The sequence below is a fragment of the Eriocheir sinensis genome, unplaced genomic scaffold, assembly GCF_024679095.1.
Source record: "Eriocheir sinensis breed Jianghai 21 unplaced genomic scaffold, ASM2467909v1 Scaffold75, whole genome shotgun sequence".
In the NCBI taxonomy this organism is placed as follows: Eukaryota; Metazoa; Arthropoda; class Malacostraca; order Decapoda; family Varunidae; genus Eriocheir; species Eriocheir sinensis.
Genome location: NW_026112109.1, coordinates 1 through 15,939, shown reverse-complemented (window position 1 = coordinate 15,939; position 15,939 = coordinate 1). Strand labels below are relative to the sequence as shown.

The window sequence follows — 15,939 nt, the reverse complement described above, 5'->3', positions numbered from 1 at the left end:
GATAAACTCCATAGCAACAACCTGATCAGGCAGGGAATTCTCCAGACTGATAGACCTAAGTGAGTTTGAGCAACCTTGTACCTGTGTTCAGTGTTTCATGGCCCCCTATAATTTTACTATGCCTGGTGCCCACACAAATAAAAATTAAATAAATAAACAACTGTCCTCTCCATGGTGTCCCTTTATTATAACCAATGCCACTGCCCATCTAGCTCTATGTCCCACAGTGTGTGAAGACAGCCTTTATAAACAGTTTAAAAGGTATAGATAGATAAGTTCGTTCACTTATGTTCCCCTCACCCTAAAACCCCACTTATCCAACAGGGAGCTTCTTAGTGATAGAGAGGGAAACAGTTATGAAGTAGTGGGTCAAGGGGAAGGAGCCCCTCCCTTGTATGTAATAGCTCATTTTTACTGTAGATGGATAACAAATTTTTATAGGGGTTGTGCTATTCTACAATTAATTATAGTTCAGGTTTGGTTTCATCATTTGTGTTGTGTTTTATGTCAAATTAATTCCTTCTTTATTTACAGGTTACTGGGACAAACAGCTTGACTGATTTGTTGACCAAGACTGTTTAGAAGTTTGGGCTTTGTTCAACCATAAACAAAGGATGGCTGAACAACTATGTCCCCTGGATCTTTCAACTAAACCTCTTTCAGGTTTAGCCATGAAGCTGCCTAAAAGTGCACCTTATAACATGCCGAAGACTGTTATAAAGGTGAGTATGATTTTGCATTATTGTCTTAGTACATTCTACACAAATATTTTTTTTATACTAAAAAGTCTATTTCCACTCAAACTATCTGATGCCTCAGAAGATACTCATAAGAATTAAATTTTCTCAATGGAGCTCCTGCCAGGAAAACTACAGAAATAAATAGGAGATGAGCACTCTAGTGTTGACCCAAATGGTAGCCCAAGACCCAAAACTATGAAAATGCTTACCTCTACTACTACTTTGAATTACATTTCTTTCCCCTCCTCCTAAGAGCAATTTACATGTATTTATGATAGTCTAAAATTTATTTTCTTCCTTGATAAGCTCACCACTCTCTGAGAGAACATGAGGTATCCTACAGTCTCGGGGCAACTCCTTTTCCCTTCCTGGACCTGCAGGTCTAAGTGTAGGTCTACGCTGCCACCTCTCTGATGCCTTGTCCTGATAGATACTTGTAAACACATGGGTTTTATCTTTGTAATATTCAAATTTTGTCAATGAACCTGCTGGAACTCAAACTTGGTGTGCAGGAATGGAGGTGAGCACTCTAGAGTCAACCCAGAGGGTAGCCCTAAGCCCAAGGCTCTGGAAATGCTTATCTTTACTACTGTGTATTATAATTTTATTGCTACTAAAAGACAAAGCGTTGTACACCTCCATTTTTTAACAAGCAAAATTTTATTAATACTCTTTTGGACAGGCCTCTTCCATGTTGTGGATTTAGAGCAAAACCTCTTAAAGACATAGTAGGCAGGCTGAAGGTTGTTAGCCTTAGACTACTCTCAACATCCTCAGCAAAGTTCCCTGGTATACCTCTCCTTATCCTTTCGTAGAAGTGACACAGTGGCACACTCCTGTTTCAGCTGAGTTTCCTGCTACTCAGACAGCACAAATTTTCTCAACCATTTTCACTAATCTTTCTGGTTCTCTTTGCCTTCAAAAAGCCCATCTTACAGCATCACATAGTACTCTGACATATACCTACCCTAAGCATGATACAATCTTTTTCCATATTAACTGTAAATTGCTGAAGTTGTAGGTCTCCCCAACCTAAAGCCAAACTGACCATAGTCAATTTTAAATTATCTTTTCTGTATTTGTATTACTTATTTTGTTGCAGTCAGAAATATTTATTCCCATTATTATCATAGTTAGTAATGATAATGAAAAAATATTATTAATACCGTACAGCTTCTAGCATTTAAACACAACATAACATTTTATAAATTTATTATGCCTGACTCTGTTAGCTGTTAACACTTAGAATTTATCCTTTCATTAACACAATTGAACTCTTGAGTTATTATAGCATAATTTCTCTTAATTTACAAATATTTCCTCCCATACTTTAAGTTCTTGGGTTTAAAGCATTATATATATATATATATATATATATATATATATATATATATATATATATATATATATATATATATATATATATATATATATATATATATATATATATATATGGTAAAATTTTCATATGGATGTATTATTTTTAATAGTTTCAAAGGATGTGCATTGTTTTTACCACACAATTAAATGCAATCTTATCCAGAAAACCATGAAACTAACCTAAATAAAATTTGCAGGTATCAATGAAGTCAAGATCCCATTCCTGCGAGCCACACAGTGACAAAATAAATGACCACAGGACATATCTCCCAAGCCAGCATGTGGAGGTAAATGAATAATTAGATGTTGCTGAGTCCAGGCCCCTCACTGACAGGGAATCAATATATAATTTGAAAATAAAATTACTTTATAATCAAGCTTGCTTAGTGGTTAGCACTTCATAGTTACTAAGCCATGAGTGCAGGTTCAAGTCCCAGATTTGTTAGTGGGTTCATTCTCATTAAGGCACAATGCTCAAGTATGCAGATGACCACTCTTCAGCTATCTACACTTGCAACTTCCTGGAGTTCCTTGAGCTTAATGAATGTGACTCTTTCCCATTGCTGCCAAAACCAACTATGCGAATCACATAATATTTTATGGTTATTTGACTAATTTATACCATCTCTAGATTTCCTTTATTACTCACACTTAAAAAGTAAAACTTGAGGGCTTAAACTCCTTTAACGTAATTTAATTTTCATGCATTAAAACAGGGAATCAATATATAATTTGAAAATAAAATCACTTTATAATCAATCTTGCTTAGTAGTTAGCACTTGATAGCTACTGTTACCATAGTTACCAAAGTTTCATTTAAACAATAGCCTTCTAATATATTGCACCTCATTTACAATTTTACAATGTAAGTATAATTATAGTTCCATAATTATACTTGAATTATTTATAATTATGCTCCTATGTGTAATTATACTTGATTTTATTAAGTTTTTGAAATAATATACCCAACCATCACACCAATCACTGGACAGGTTTTGCTCTTTCAGTATGTCCTATTTCATACCCTGATTCAAATGTGACTTTACATGACTAATCAGAATTATGCCGCAGGTGGAGGTAAATGTTGAAGAGCTAGCTCCACCTGAGGCCTCTGCTGCTACCCTTGAAACAGTCTATCAACCTGAAGAAACTTTTCTCCCAATTGAAGACCCGAAGCCCCAGGAGATTATTCTAAATGTTGAGAACTCGGCAGAGGTCTTGCCTTGTGATGGATTAGTAGATGTACTTTCCTAACAGTAAAAAGCAGAGGAAAAATCTAATTGCCCAGCATGCAAAAAAACTAGTTCACCTGCCTCGCCACCTAGTGAGAGTACATGGATGGTCCACAGATAGAGCTAAAAAAATATCATGCATCATGGGAACAAGAAAATACAGAGGGCTCTTTACAAGAAAAGTTAGGAAAACGTGTACAGTCAAGAACTGCTATGCACAGGTTACTCGATTGGGTCAGCACATGAAGAGGGTGCATGGGATATGCCTCCAACCTGAAGCATTCTATTCCCAAGCCTCATCTGAGAACACCCCACTAGAAAATACCGAATTTGAGTTACAAGATAAAGTAAAGCAAAGATTGAGTTCTGGTACAGGCAGTACAGATGAAGAAGAGATAGACTACACAGACAATAGTGATGTTGTTAGTACATATTGGAAAGAAATCCTCCTTAACTATGAAATTTTTTGAAAGGTCCTGCTGGAGGGTCACTAGAAATGAAAACAATATCATATAACATAGGCAGGTTGAAAATAGTGATAGCAGATCTAGAGGCAAATAATGTACAAGAAGAACTGGTGGAAGAAAAACTTTGGAAGTACTTTGGTAAGAAAAAACTGAAAAGACTGGAAATCACAAACAATAATAACATACCTCGCTAGTCTGAAAAGTTCTTTGCATACGTTTCAAAGAAGAGAAAGGAAACCCCTTTCTGAATCTGAGGTCACAGATGCAGAACACCTATGCAACATTATGCCTGGGTGGTCCTGTAGCTATTACAAATGTGTGGAGAGGAAAAAGGTGTAAGAGAAAAGAACAAGAGCAGTTGTTGTTAAATAGTGATAAATTAGATAAATTCTATTCATCAGAAGAATATAAAGGAGCAGTGAAAATAATAGAACAACTTGATGACAAATATGTACCAAAAAGAAATGACATTTCATTGGTAAGGAATATTTTGATATTTATGGACTAATAAAAATGCAAAAGAGGAGGTGTTTTGCAGAGCCACGGGTCAGTGAATTTCTCCAAAGAGAACGCATTGAAGACCGCGTGGTCATCAGCATTGGAAAACATAAAACAAGTTTCACTCATGATGAAGCAAACCTGGTCCTCACTGAAACTGAAAATTCCTATTATCAGAAGTATTTGAAATTCATGAGATCAAAGATTGAAACTGAGGAAAGTGGGGATTACTTTTTTGTCATGGGAGGGACTCCAACCACAGCCAGCAATGTAAGTAATGGCATTAAGAAATTAGGGATAGCAAGTGGAATAGGGCATTATTTCCAAATATTTTAGAAAATCAGCTGCCACCAACATATTCTATCATTGCCCTGAAATGGCAGAAAATGTGGCAACTCATATGGACCATGAGTTTAATACCGCAAAAAGACATACAGATTGCTCAATAAAAAGAGATGCTGTTCCATCCTCTAAAGCTATTGAGGCAGCAAACTATTGTGACCGACCGAGTTATTCTGGCATTCGCATAGAGAAGATAGATGAAGAAAAGCATAATTATGAAGGAGTAAAATGAAAATATCAGTGATGAATGTAGTGATTCAGAGAGTGAAACTTCAGAAATGAATAGTCATTCAAGCACAAATTCATTAAATAGAAAATTTTCTCCTTATGAAAACAGATTAATTGAAAAATATTCATGGATAAAATAAAGAAAGGCGAGAATTTATCATCGAAGAAAGTGAAATATACTTGACACAAAAACCCCAAAACTCCTAAATGAGTATGGAGAAAAAAATACTGGCTAAAGTGAGGTGGCTGAAATATAGATATAAAGTTAGGAAAAGTAAATGAAAAATAGAATACTGCAAATTTGTGATTTTGAATGTTGTTAATCATCATTAAAATTTTTCAAGTGTGAATTCATACATAGTACTTGTCAAAAGTTTAGGTTGGGTGAGGCAAGGTAGAATATATATGGTTTAAAAATACTAATTTCGATGAATGGTTATATTTGTTTGGACCCGGTAAAATATTGCATCATCACATTCCTAAGCTCTTCTGCTCCAATTTGCCACCATTCATTTTATGTTAACTCAGCTGGGAAATAATAGTACTATTAGAGTAGTTTCTACTAATTTGCTAAATTTTGTTAAAATTTTTGGGAGGGTACAGGTCACGATAAACAACAGCTCTCATTATTGCACCTAACCTAACCTAACCCAAACCTAAACCAAGTACTGAATATCTATGTTTTTCATTTGAAAGGAAATGCTTAATTAGTTAACACTGTCTTTATTTCTCAAGATATATGTTGTCTTTAGCATTCCACACCTGAACTGTATTATTTTTATTTTCAAATATAGATTTATGTTCAACTAGTAATGTATATTAAAGGCTTTTGTCTTTTATTTGCATATATTTTCTTATGATAATGAAATAAGATTGAGAGCAAATTTAGTCTATTGAGAATAGTTTTTTGTTCTATAAAATGTTAAAAGGAAATATATACTTTTTTAAAATTGAGGTTTAAGTCAAATTTAAGTTGGAAGTGATACAATAATAGCTTTTTTTGTTACTTTTGTAAAGATCTTAATCTGTGGCATTACAGTTTAAAGGAACCTTTTATGTATTTCTGCATAAGTAAATAGGGAAATGGAGGAATCAAAAGTATGTAATTATTTTGCATAGGTAAAGGTACATTATATGTTTTATATGGTATCATTCAGAGTCAGAGGATTGCATTTCATATGATGAAAAATTACTATCCAATTAAAATAAAATTTCATTTAGCTTAAGAGGGTGATGTATTTAATTGAAATGAAACTTAGTCTATTGAGAATAGTTTCTTTAAAGGGAAAATCCTATTGTATCTTTTATTTTGAATTATATGTCAGTCAAATTTGTTAAAGGGTATTTCCCAAAATAGCTTTTTTGTTTCCTCTTGTAAAGATTTCCATAATGTAATAATGGGGCATTTCAGTTTAAGAGAATTCTATATAAGTATTGTTTGAATAAGGAAATTTCTCATGTACACAGGAAAACAGAAGTTAAAATGTTATCATTTACCAAAAGTAGGGGTATATTACAAATTTAAATGTTTTTCATTGTGAGTATGTGTGAGATTCTCATGTGTTGAATAATCTTCATGTGTTGCAAATTGCCGGAAAAGAAGTTTCAAGTAACTTTATGTAAGTTATTTTTCAAACTTAAGTGGATTCTCAATTACTTATAAAAAAAATCATAAATAAATAAAAAAATAAAAAAATTGGATTATTCACTTTTGTCATCACCTATATTTTTTTCCATAACTTGTTTGTTATAAGCACCCAACATTTGAGCCCCTCATCATTAAATCCTACAGGAATACCAGAAAAAAAAAAATACGGTAGTATATTACCTGAGAAACTAGTTTACTAAAAGCCATGAAATAAAGTTTGAGACTGATGAATACAGTTTCCATGAAACACAACCATCCAAAAGGTGTGTGTATATGCCTATATATATATATATATATATATATATATATATATATATATATATATATATATATATATATATATATATATATATATATATATATATATATATATATATATATATATATATATATATATATATATATATATATATATATATATATATATATATATATATATATATATATATATATATATATATATATATATATATATATATATATATATATATATATATGGTTAAGCGTCGTTGCAGTACTGCAGTCTCATAGCAACTTGCATTGTACATAATATCACTCACAATCCTCACACTACCTTGCTATGAATAATGAAAACCTGGGCAAATCATTAAAAAATATGTTTTGGATACTTGAAAAAAAAAATAGAAAAAACATTTTTAATGATTCGACTAAAGTCTCCAAAATGAAAAACTAATAAAACTAAAGATAACATAACCCTGTGGGGCTGACTAATCTAACCTAACCTAACCCTGCGGGGATGACCAATCTAACCTAACCTAACCTAACCTAACGTAACCCGGGTAATTCCGTGCGTGAGCAGTCTTGATCTTAGTCTTGGTTTTGTTTATGTTAGTCAGCCCCGCAGGGTTAGGTTAGCGTCGTTAGGTTTGGTTTGGTTAGATTATTCAGCCCCGCAGTGTTAGATTAGGTTTGATTTGGTTAGATTAGTTTTTTATTTTCATTTGGAGACTGGTTTTCGTTGTAAAATCATTAAAAACGTGTTTTCGATTTTTTTTCCAATATCGAAAACATGCTTTTTTAATGGTTTGCCCAAGAAAAAAGTCCAAAATGACAACCACATTTTTTAAAACAAAATTAATCATGGTCTGTCAAGAAAAACGTCCGCAGTACTGCAACGAAGTTTTAATATATATATATATATATATGTATGTATATATATATATATATATATATATATATATATATATATATATATATATATATATATATAGAGATATATATATATATATATATATATATATATATATGTAGAGAGAGAGAGAGAGAGAGAGAGAGAGAGAGAGAGAGAGAGAGAGAGAGAGAGAGAGAGAGAGAGAGAGAGAGAGAGAGAGAGAGAGAGAGAGATTTACATAGATTTACATAGAAAACCAGACCACACAGACCCCATGGTCCAGACTAGGTGGCCTGTCCTTAAACCTAAGTGATTCTACGTTAATCAGATGGCTCCAAAACATTGCAGTTCTACTCTAATTAATATTAAGTTCAAGGAAGTGACGGTCAAGCTTATTTTTAAAGAGAGAGAGAGAAACAAAGTAAAGAATCCCACTCAAATCCCTGTGGCAGTAAGTAATATGGAGAGCCATTATTTTCCTCCTGAAGTCAGCAGATGGTAAGGTTACGTAACACACAGGCTGTTTTTTAATTACCAGTGCTTATAGAAAACGGGTTTTTAAGTAGGACAAAGGCAAAACATTAATCATGTTTTTTTTTTTTCTTTACAGTATGTTATAAACTGTTAAGTTAGGTTAGGTTAGTTTTTTTATCAAAATAACATTTTCTATGCTTCTAAATATAATTCATGATTTTTGTTAAGTATTTTCATCAAATATGGCTAAAATTTGGAAAATGAGAAGATTGTTTAAAAGCTTCAGTATGAAAATATATCTGTGATTTGAAAGTTTAAAGGCGGTATCTATAATACTTTTTTATATGGCCAGTCAAAGTTGAAAAAAACGGTTCCAAAGCGCAGCAATTTCTCGTGTTTCAGGCGATTTATTCCTTTAAAATAATTAGTAGTGCATTTAAAGACACGAGACTTGTCTCTTTTTAGTAGTTGCCACGTATGCTATAAAATAACTTTACACAGCAGTCCAAAGTGAAGTAGTTTTTTCACCAGCGATGAATGTATGTTTTGATGGTTTTTTGTTGTTACAGAAGCGCACCATAAAACTACTATCCGATTTTTAACTAAAAAACCATTGTAACTACCGAGCCAAAACTTTAGAATATTAAATAATTTTACATTATCCTTGTTGTGGTGAAAAATCAGCTCATTTGGTTTTGCAGTATTAAAGTTATTCGCGTTTCAAAAAACATAGGAAGTTTGTGCGAAGAGTAAGAACACTAGTCTAAGAAGGTCATAGCAAAGTCACTGCAGTTTTGGTCCAATTTTTTGGTCCAAATTTGTTGTTCTTTCCTGTTCATATCTCAGAGTTAGCGTATTTTGTTGTTGATTTAGGGTGAATATCTGTTCACCCACGCCGTGAACAACATTGATTTATCATAGAGACTACTGAACAACAACTTAGGCGCTTTGGAACCCAAATCTTGCCCTTATTGTTCAGTATCTCTTTTCAAATGAGCAAAAATTGCCAAGCTGCTATAAAAGATGATTTTGGCCAACGTCAATAATATATATCAAAATGAGCAAGTGTGAGGCATTCCCTGGCATTATATTGGCGATACTAGAATTTCTGTTGTTTGGGGTCCCATAGCGCTTGTTGATCAATATCCTGTTGTTGTTGTTGTTTTTGTTGTTGTTGTTGTTGTTGTTGTCATTTGAGCAGGTTCTAGCGGGCTTTTTTTTCTTGAGCTTCCTCCCTTGCTATAAAAACAAACTTTGCAGACAATACGGAAAAAACGACGTAGCCGGCACTCACGTGATCAATAAATTTCTGTGCATAATACTAGCATGTCTGCAATGACACGGGGAGAGAGAGAGAGAGAGAGAGAGAGAGAGAGAGAGAGAGAGAGAGAGAGAGAGAGAGAGAGAGAGAGAGAGAGAGAGAGAGAGAGAGAGAGAGAGAGAGATACGTGAAGCTGCTGCATATGTTTATTTTCTTGGGGCGGTTATTGTAGAACACTATAAGAATGCTACTATTGATATCTGTTCCTCGTTTAAGTTATATCAGCTGACTTGGCTTACCAGTGATATGATTTTAAACAAAGAAACATCATGGGCAAGAGGCGAACTGAAAGGATTGCAGGTGTAATAATGAATCCGTGCCCGTACAGATACATTGGAGTAGTGATTGCATCGTCCACGGAGTGAGCGAGAAAATCCAGGAACGTTTGACTTAGATGACGGTATACTTGATAGTGACACCGCGGCTGCTGCTGCTGGTGCCTTGATAAGCTGCGTACATCTCATTGGTCTTGGATGGCAGAGGTGAAGACACTACCCTCTTGCCGCAGATAATTAAGCTGGTGTCTGACGGGTACATCCTCTCACTCCTCCCGTTCAGCAGAAGCCAGTCAATTTCACAGTTCCTTGTCCCTAGAATCCTTGATGTAACTTCATCGACCTTCACGCGACTTCCAGAAGGAGCCTTTGGACAAAAAAAAAAAAAAAAAAAAAAGAGTTGCGTTGGCTTAGAGGTAGATATGGAACGGGCCTCTGATGTTTCATTGGCGACCTGCTCGAAGAAAAATGGGTGTTTGAAGGGGGGATGAGCAAGTGATAATATTATAAATCACTGGAGTGTTGGAGGAAGCAAGCGCATGGTACGTGTGGAGGACTCAAGTATAATGTAACCTTTTGTGGAGTTGGTGGTGATTGTTTTAACCCCTTGAATGCGGATTTCCTACCAGAAGACATCACCAACTACAGGAATGGAACAAAAACTGGCTGCTACATTTCAATGAAGAAAAATGTAAGGTCCTGCATCTTGGGAGGGGATATCCAGCACACCAATACCACATGGGAAACACTCCACTATCCACCACAGAGGCAGAGAAAGACCTGGGAGTGTATGTTACCAGGCTACCAGTGAAGGGATATCCAGCACACCAATACCACATGGGAAACACTCCACTATCCAACACAGAGGCAGAGAAAGACCTGGGAGTGTATGTTACCAGGCTACCAGTGAAGGGATATCCAGCACACCAATACCACATGGGAAACACTCCACTGTCCACCACAGAGGCAGAGAAAGACCTGGGAGTGTATGTTACCAGGCTACCAGCGAAGGGATATCCAGCACACCAATGCCACGTGGGAAACACTTCACTATCCACCACAGAGGCAGAGAAAGACCTGGGAGTATGTTTTACCAGGCTACCAGTGAAGGGACATCCAGCATACCAATACCACATGGGAAACACTCCATTATCCACCACAGAGGCAGATAAAGACCTGGGACTATACGTAACCAGGCTACCAGTGAAGGGATATCCAGCACACCAATACCACATGGGAAACACTCCACTATCCACCACAGAGGCAGAGAAAGACATAAGAACATAAGAACATAAGAACGTAAGGAGTCTGCAAGAGGGCGGTTGGCCTATACAAGGCAGCTCCTGCACACTCAGCCCCACCTTACCTCACCATGCATGGCTTTATCTAACCTCTTCTTGAATGTATCTATGGTATTGGCACCCACAACATGGCCCCCAAGCCTGTTCCATTCGTCAACCACTCTATTGGTGAACCAATTCTTGCCTATGTCTTTGTTGAATCTGAATTTGTCTAACTTAAAACCATTGCCACGCGTCCTACCTGGCTCTTTCACTCTCAAAATTTTATTGACATCCCCTTTATTAAATCCCTTCATCCATTTATAGACTTCGATCAAGTCTCCTCGCAACCTTCACCTTTCTAGAGAGTGTAGATTTAACTGCTTCAGCCTTTCTTCATAAGGCAAGTTTCTCACCCCTTGAATCATCTTTGTCATCCTCCTCTGTACAGATTCTAACATCTTGATATCCATTCTATAATAGGGGGACCAGAACTGAACTGCATAATCGAGATGAGGTCTAACTAGTGCTAAGTAAAGTTTGAGGATGACTTCAGCGCTCCTATTGCTCACGCTCCTTGAGATGAAACCCAGTACTCTGTTTGCCCGATTTTTAGCCTGAATGCATTGAGCCCTAGGACGGAGGTCAGCGCTCACTAGGACTCCTAAGTCTCTCTCACGCCCAGACCTGCTTAGAGGAGTGTCATTTAAGGAGTAATTGTGTAAGGGGTTATTCCTACCTACACTCAAAATGCTACACTTCCCGACATTGAATTCCATCTGCCACTTCCTCACCCAATCATATAGTCTGTCAAGCTCATCCTGGAGAACGGTAGCGTCGCTGTCTGATTGGATTACTCTACCGATCTTGGTATCATCTGCGAACTTACTGACATCGCTACTAATTCCTGTGTCCAAGTCATTGATGTAAATAATAAAAAGCAGAGGAGTATGTGTTACCAGGCTGCCAGTGAAGGCCAAATTCGTGCCAATCGCAGCGGACGGGTTAAGGTTTGATGAAAATAGATGACATGACCAAACAAATCTCTTGTCGACACCCCCGCAGGAGTGGCAGTGTTGTGGAGAGAGACACACACTAATACCTTTCTTGTGTTACATCAGTTTTTACCTGGATTCGGTATTCGCAGTATTTTTCTGCTGGAGGGGAAGTTATTGTGCCAGTCTGACCAACAGCTGCCGTGATTATCTGTGGAAGGATACCATAGTGATTATGATACCAAGCTTGAGGGTGTATCGAGCAGGGATTATAAGCAGCTCTCGTATGTGCTTGTACGATGGGTCGAGTTCAAATACAAACTATGTTCCATAATTTATCTTACTATTATTAAACACAAAAAATATATATACAATGGATAATATTATACATCTACTGTCAATATGTCCATCTGGCGAGAATCTCAACTTAGCAAGCAGCACAGTTGTATATTGCCGAAGTAGCGAAGCTCAGATAAATCCACAATGTTCCTTAAGGGGCTACTATTACTCTGGGCAAATTTTCCGCGGATCTTCAGTCAAACCACGATTTCCGCTGACGTGGTTCTCATTTGTTTCGTGTTATTGTTGATGATGATGATGGTGAGTAATACCGTTTTCCTTCGGTGAAATCTACCGTAGCTTTGGAAGATCGTGGACACGTCAGACAACCACGGAAATATGAGAACCACGCCAGCGGAAATCGTGGTTTGACTGAAGATCCACGGAAAATTTGCCCAGTGTAATAGGGTGGTATTATAAGACAGTTTCACTTCTCACATCAACTCTTTCTAAAGGTCAAAGAAGGTGTCGGTCGGGTTCTAATGAGTGGTTCTTTAGACTCATGCTACTGAGGAAGGTCAAACTACCACCAGGGTCATAAAACTACTCCTGGAAATGCCCTAACTCAAACGAAAGCCTTGTCAACTATGTGAACTTGGGCGACGAAATGTCTTAAAATACGGCCCATAGTCCCTTTACCTGGTGACAACTTAGCAAGCAGCACAGTTGTGTATTGCCGGAGAAGCTCAGATAAATCCACAACGTTCCTTACCTGGTGACAACTCGTGGTTGCAGGCGTGAAGGAGATGTTGTAGCCCTGATAGGTCCTCGTGGGGTCGGTGAAGAATCTCGCGTTGAAATTGAAAGATGGCGATGTAAAGACTTTCCCTGATTGAGATCCACACAACCTGGTGATTAAATTAAGAACAAGGTTATATATATATATATATATATATATATATATATATATATATATATATATATATATATATATATATATATATATATATATATTTTTTTTACGTCTACGCCTATAGCGCCGGTAGGCTCGCTTGAGGGGCCTGGATGGTGTTCGGCCCCAGCCCATAATGGCGCAGGCAAGTGTTTATAGTGGCGCCATCTTCTCTTGGCTCATGCTGCCCCCTGGAACTCCTTCTTGATTCACTTGGACGGTTTCCTCTAGAGTCCGGGTTGATGGGTGGTCTTCAGGACAGCATGTGGGTAGTTTTAAGCCACTCGGCGGTGACTGAAAAATCCCAGGTGGTAGCGTGGGGATTCGAACCCGTGTCGTCCATCACGTGGTGAATGTGGGCCCAGCACGTTACCACTCAGCCACCGCCTACCCAGCGTCGTCTGTAGTGGCATCGTCAACGTTACCAGATTGTCGTACTTGGCGTATTGTTTTTGCCGATTTCTGACCAAAAACTATCGTACCCACAAAGATAACGATATGCATTTATAATTATCGTTAAAAGCGGTAATTATTGCTGCTCTTTTTTTTTGCAATATTTATGGGCCAGGGGTGGGTTTCATCAAAGTTCCCAAGTCCTTGGAGGTGTGCTCAAGGAGTCCCAAGCGTGCGAGAAACCTTGGGCATGTTTCACGAAAGCTCCCAAGCCTTGGAACTCTGCCTATCTCGCTCGCCGCCTTGGGAGGCCGTGCGGGGTCTCCCAAGCGCTCCCAAGGAAGGTTCCAAGCGTCAGACTGTAAACATGGCAGCCCGTGAACAACACCGCCAGCACCGACCAAGGAATTTTCGCGCGAGAAGGGACATCTTTAACGAGTACGATGACACCGAGTTCAAGAAGAGGTACAGGGTGGATCGTGGCCTGTTGTTCGTCACTGACTTGGTGCGACACGTGACTGGCAACAGGACTGAGAGGAGCCGTGCGGCCACAGCGGAGCTGAAAGTGGCGTTGACTCTGCGATACCTCGCCACCGGGAGAATGCAGCAGTGCAGCGCAGATGACTTTGGAGTTTCCCGGGCCACAGTCAGCAGAATCATCACCCAGACCGTGGATGCTCTCGTGACACAAGAGAATATGAGGCGGTTCATGGGCTTCCCTTTAAACCGGGGGGCGCAGCAGAGAATGAAGGCGGAGTTTGCCGAAATTGCTGGTTTTCTCGGTGTGGTGGGTGCTGTTGATGGCACCCACGTAAGAATAGTGGCCCCACATGAGCACGAAGAAGTGTACGTCAACCGCAAGTACTACCACGGCATCAATGTGCAAGTGTTATTTGATGCACAGTACAAGCTGCGGGCCATGGTGGCGAGGTGGCCAGGGTCTACTCACGACTCACTAAAGGTTTGTTTACACCGTGGTGCCGTTGAAGATGCAGACGGAACAAAAATACGTGCACATATTCCTTACAATGAAGATACTATCGCTGTATTTCAACTAAATATCAATTGCTTATATTTATAATTCCATAACTATACATAAGAAGTGTTATTTAGGTTAATTGAAGACATATTAGACGTCAAAGCGACGCGAAAGATTGGCAACGCTGGTTTCTCCCAAGACCGCCCCCAATCCTACTTGGAAGTGCTTGTGGCGCGGTGATGAAACACGCCCAAGGAATTCTCCCAACTGCGCGTGACGTCACCACGCCTGGGAGACCAATATGATGAAACCCATCCCAGAAACAGGAAAATACAATGTTATGCGTACGGTAATCTGGTAACGTTGGGCATCGTTCCCATCTCTCGTTGCCAACCAAACATGTGAATTAAGTATGGAAACCCACTCCGCTCTTCCTCCTTAATATAAGAACATAAGAACGTAGGAGTCTGCAAGAGCCGGTAGGCCTGTACGAGGCAGCTCCTTTGAACCTAAGCTCCCGTGTATCTAACCCCACCTAATATCGCTGTCCATGAATTTATCTAATCTATTTTTGAATGTGACAATTGTATTGGCACTCACCACATGACTGCTAAGCCTATTCCACTCATACACCACCCTGTTAGTAAACCAATTTTTGCCTATGTCCCTGTTAAATCTGAATTTATCCAGTTTAAACCCATTACTTCGTGTCCTACCCGGTTCTCTTACCAACAAAACCTTATGAATATCCCCCTTATTAAAGCCCTTCATCCATTTATAAACCTCGCCATAACACCATAACTCTCCGTGTCGAGGGACAAAACGCCCAACCATTCCACCCACCCCAGTCATTAACACTAATGCAACGACTACCCATTAAACAAGCGGACCATCCCTTGACACCTACCCTTACCTGCCGCTGTATAAGGGGGGAGCTTCGTGGTGCAGTGGTTAGCACACTCGGCTCACAATCGAGAGAGCCCGGTTCGATTCCGGGCGGAGTGGAAACATTGGGGCGGTTTTTCCGATATCCTACACCCCTGTCCACCCAGCAGTGAATGGATACCAGGTATTAATCGGGGGTTGTGTCCCGTCTCCTGGGGTCTGTTCCCTTCTCCTATAATCCTTCCCCCTCCTGTCTCTCTCCGGCATATGACCACAGATGTTGCCTTCTCCTATAATTCCTTCCCTCTACTGTCTCTCTCCGGCATATGACCACAGATGTTGCGCCGACTAAACGAAACTTTCCAACTTTTCCGCTGTATAAGGCATCACCTGTTACTCTTATGTCTTAAGCATGCACACTGACACCTTTAGTCACTCA

The 15,939-nt window shown here is 38.4% G+C and overlaps 1 protein-coding gene across 1 annotated transcript; it reads left to right on the top strand.

Moving 5' to 3' along the window:
- Positions 1 to 589: 589 nt before the first annotated feature.
- On the top strand, positions 590 to 3,374 carry LOC126994220 (uncharacterized). Its single transcript, XM_050853504.1, has 3 exons — positions 590 to 722; positions 2,318 to 2,407; positions 3,192 to 3,374. The coding sequence occupies exons 1-3, from the start codon at positions 615 to 617 to the stop codon at positions 3,372 to 3,374; spliced, it is 381 nt and encodes a 126-aa protein (XP_050709461.1). The 5' UTR covers positions 590 to 614.
- The last annotated feature ends 12,565 nt before the right edge of the window (positions 3,375 to 15,939 follow it).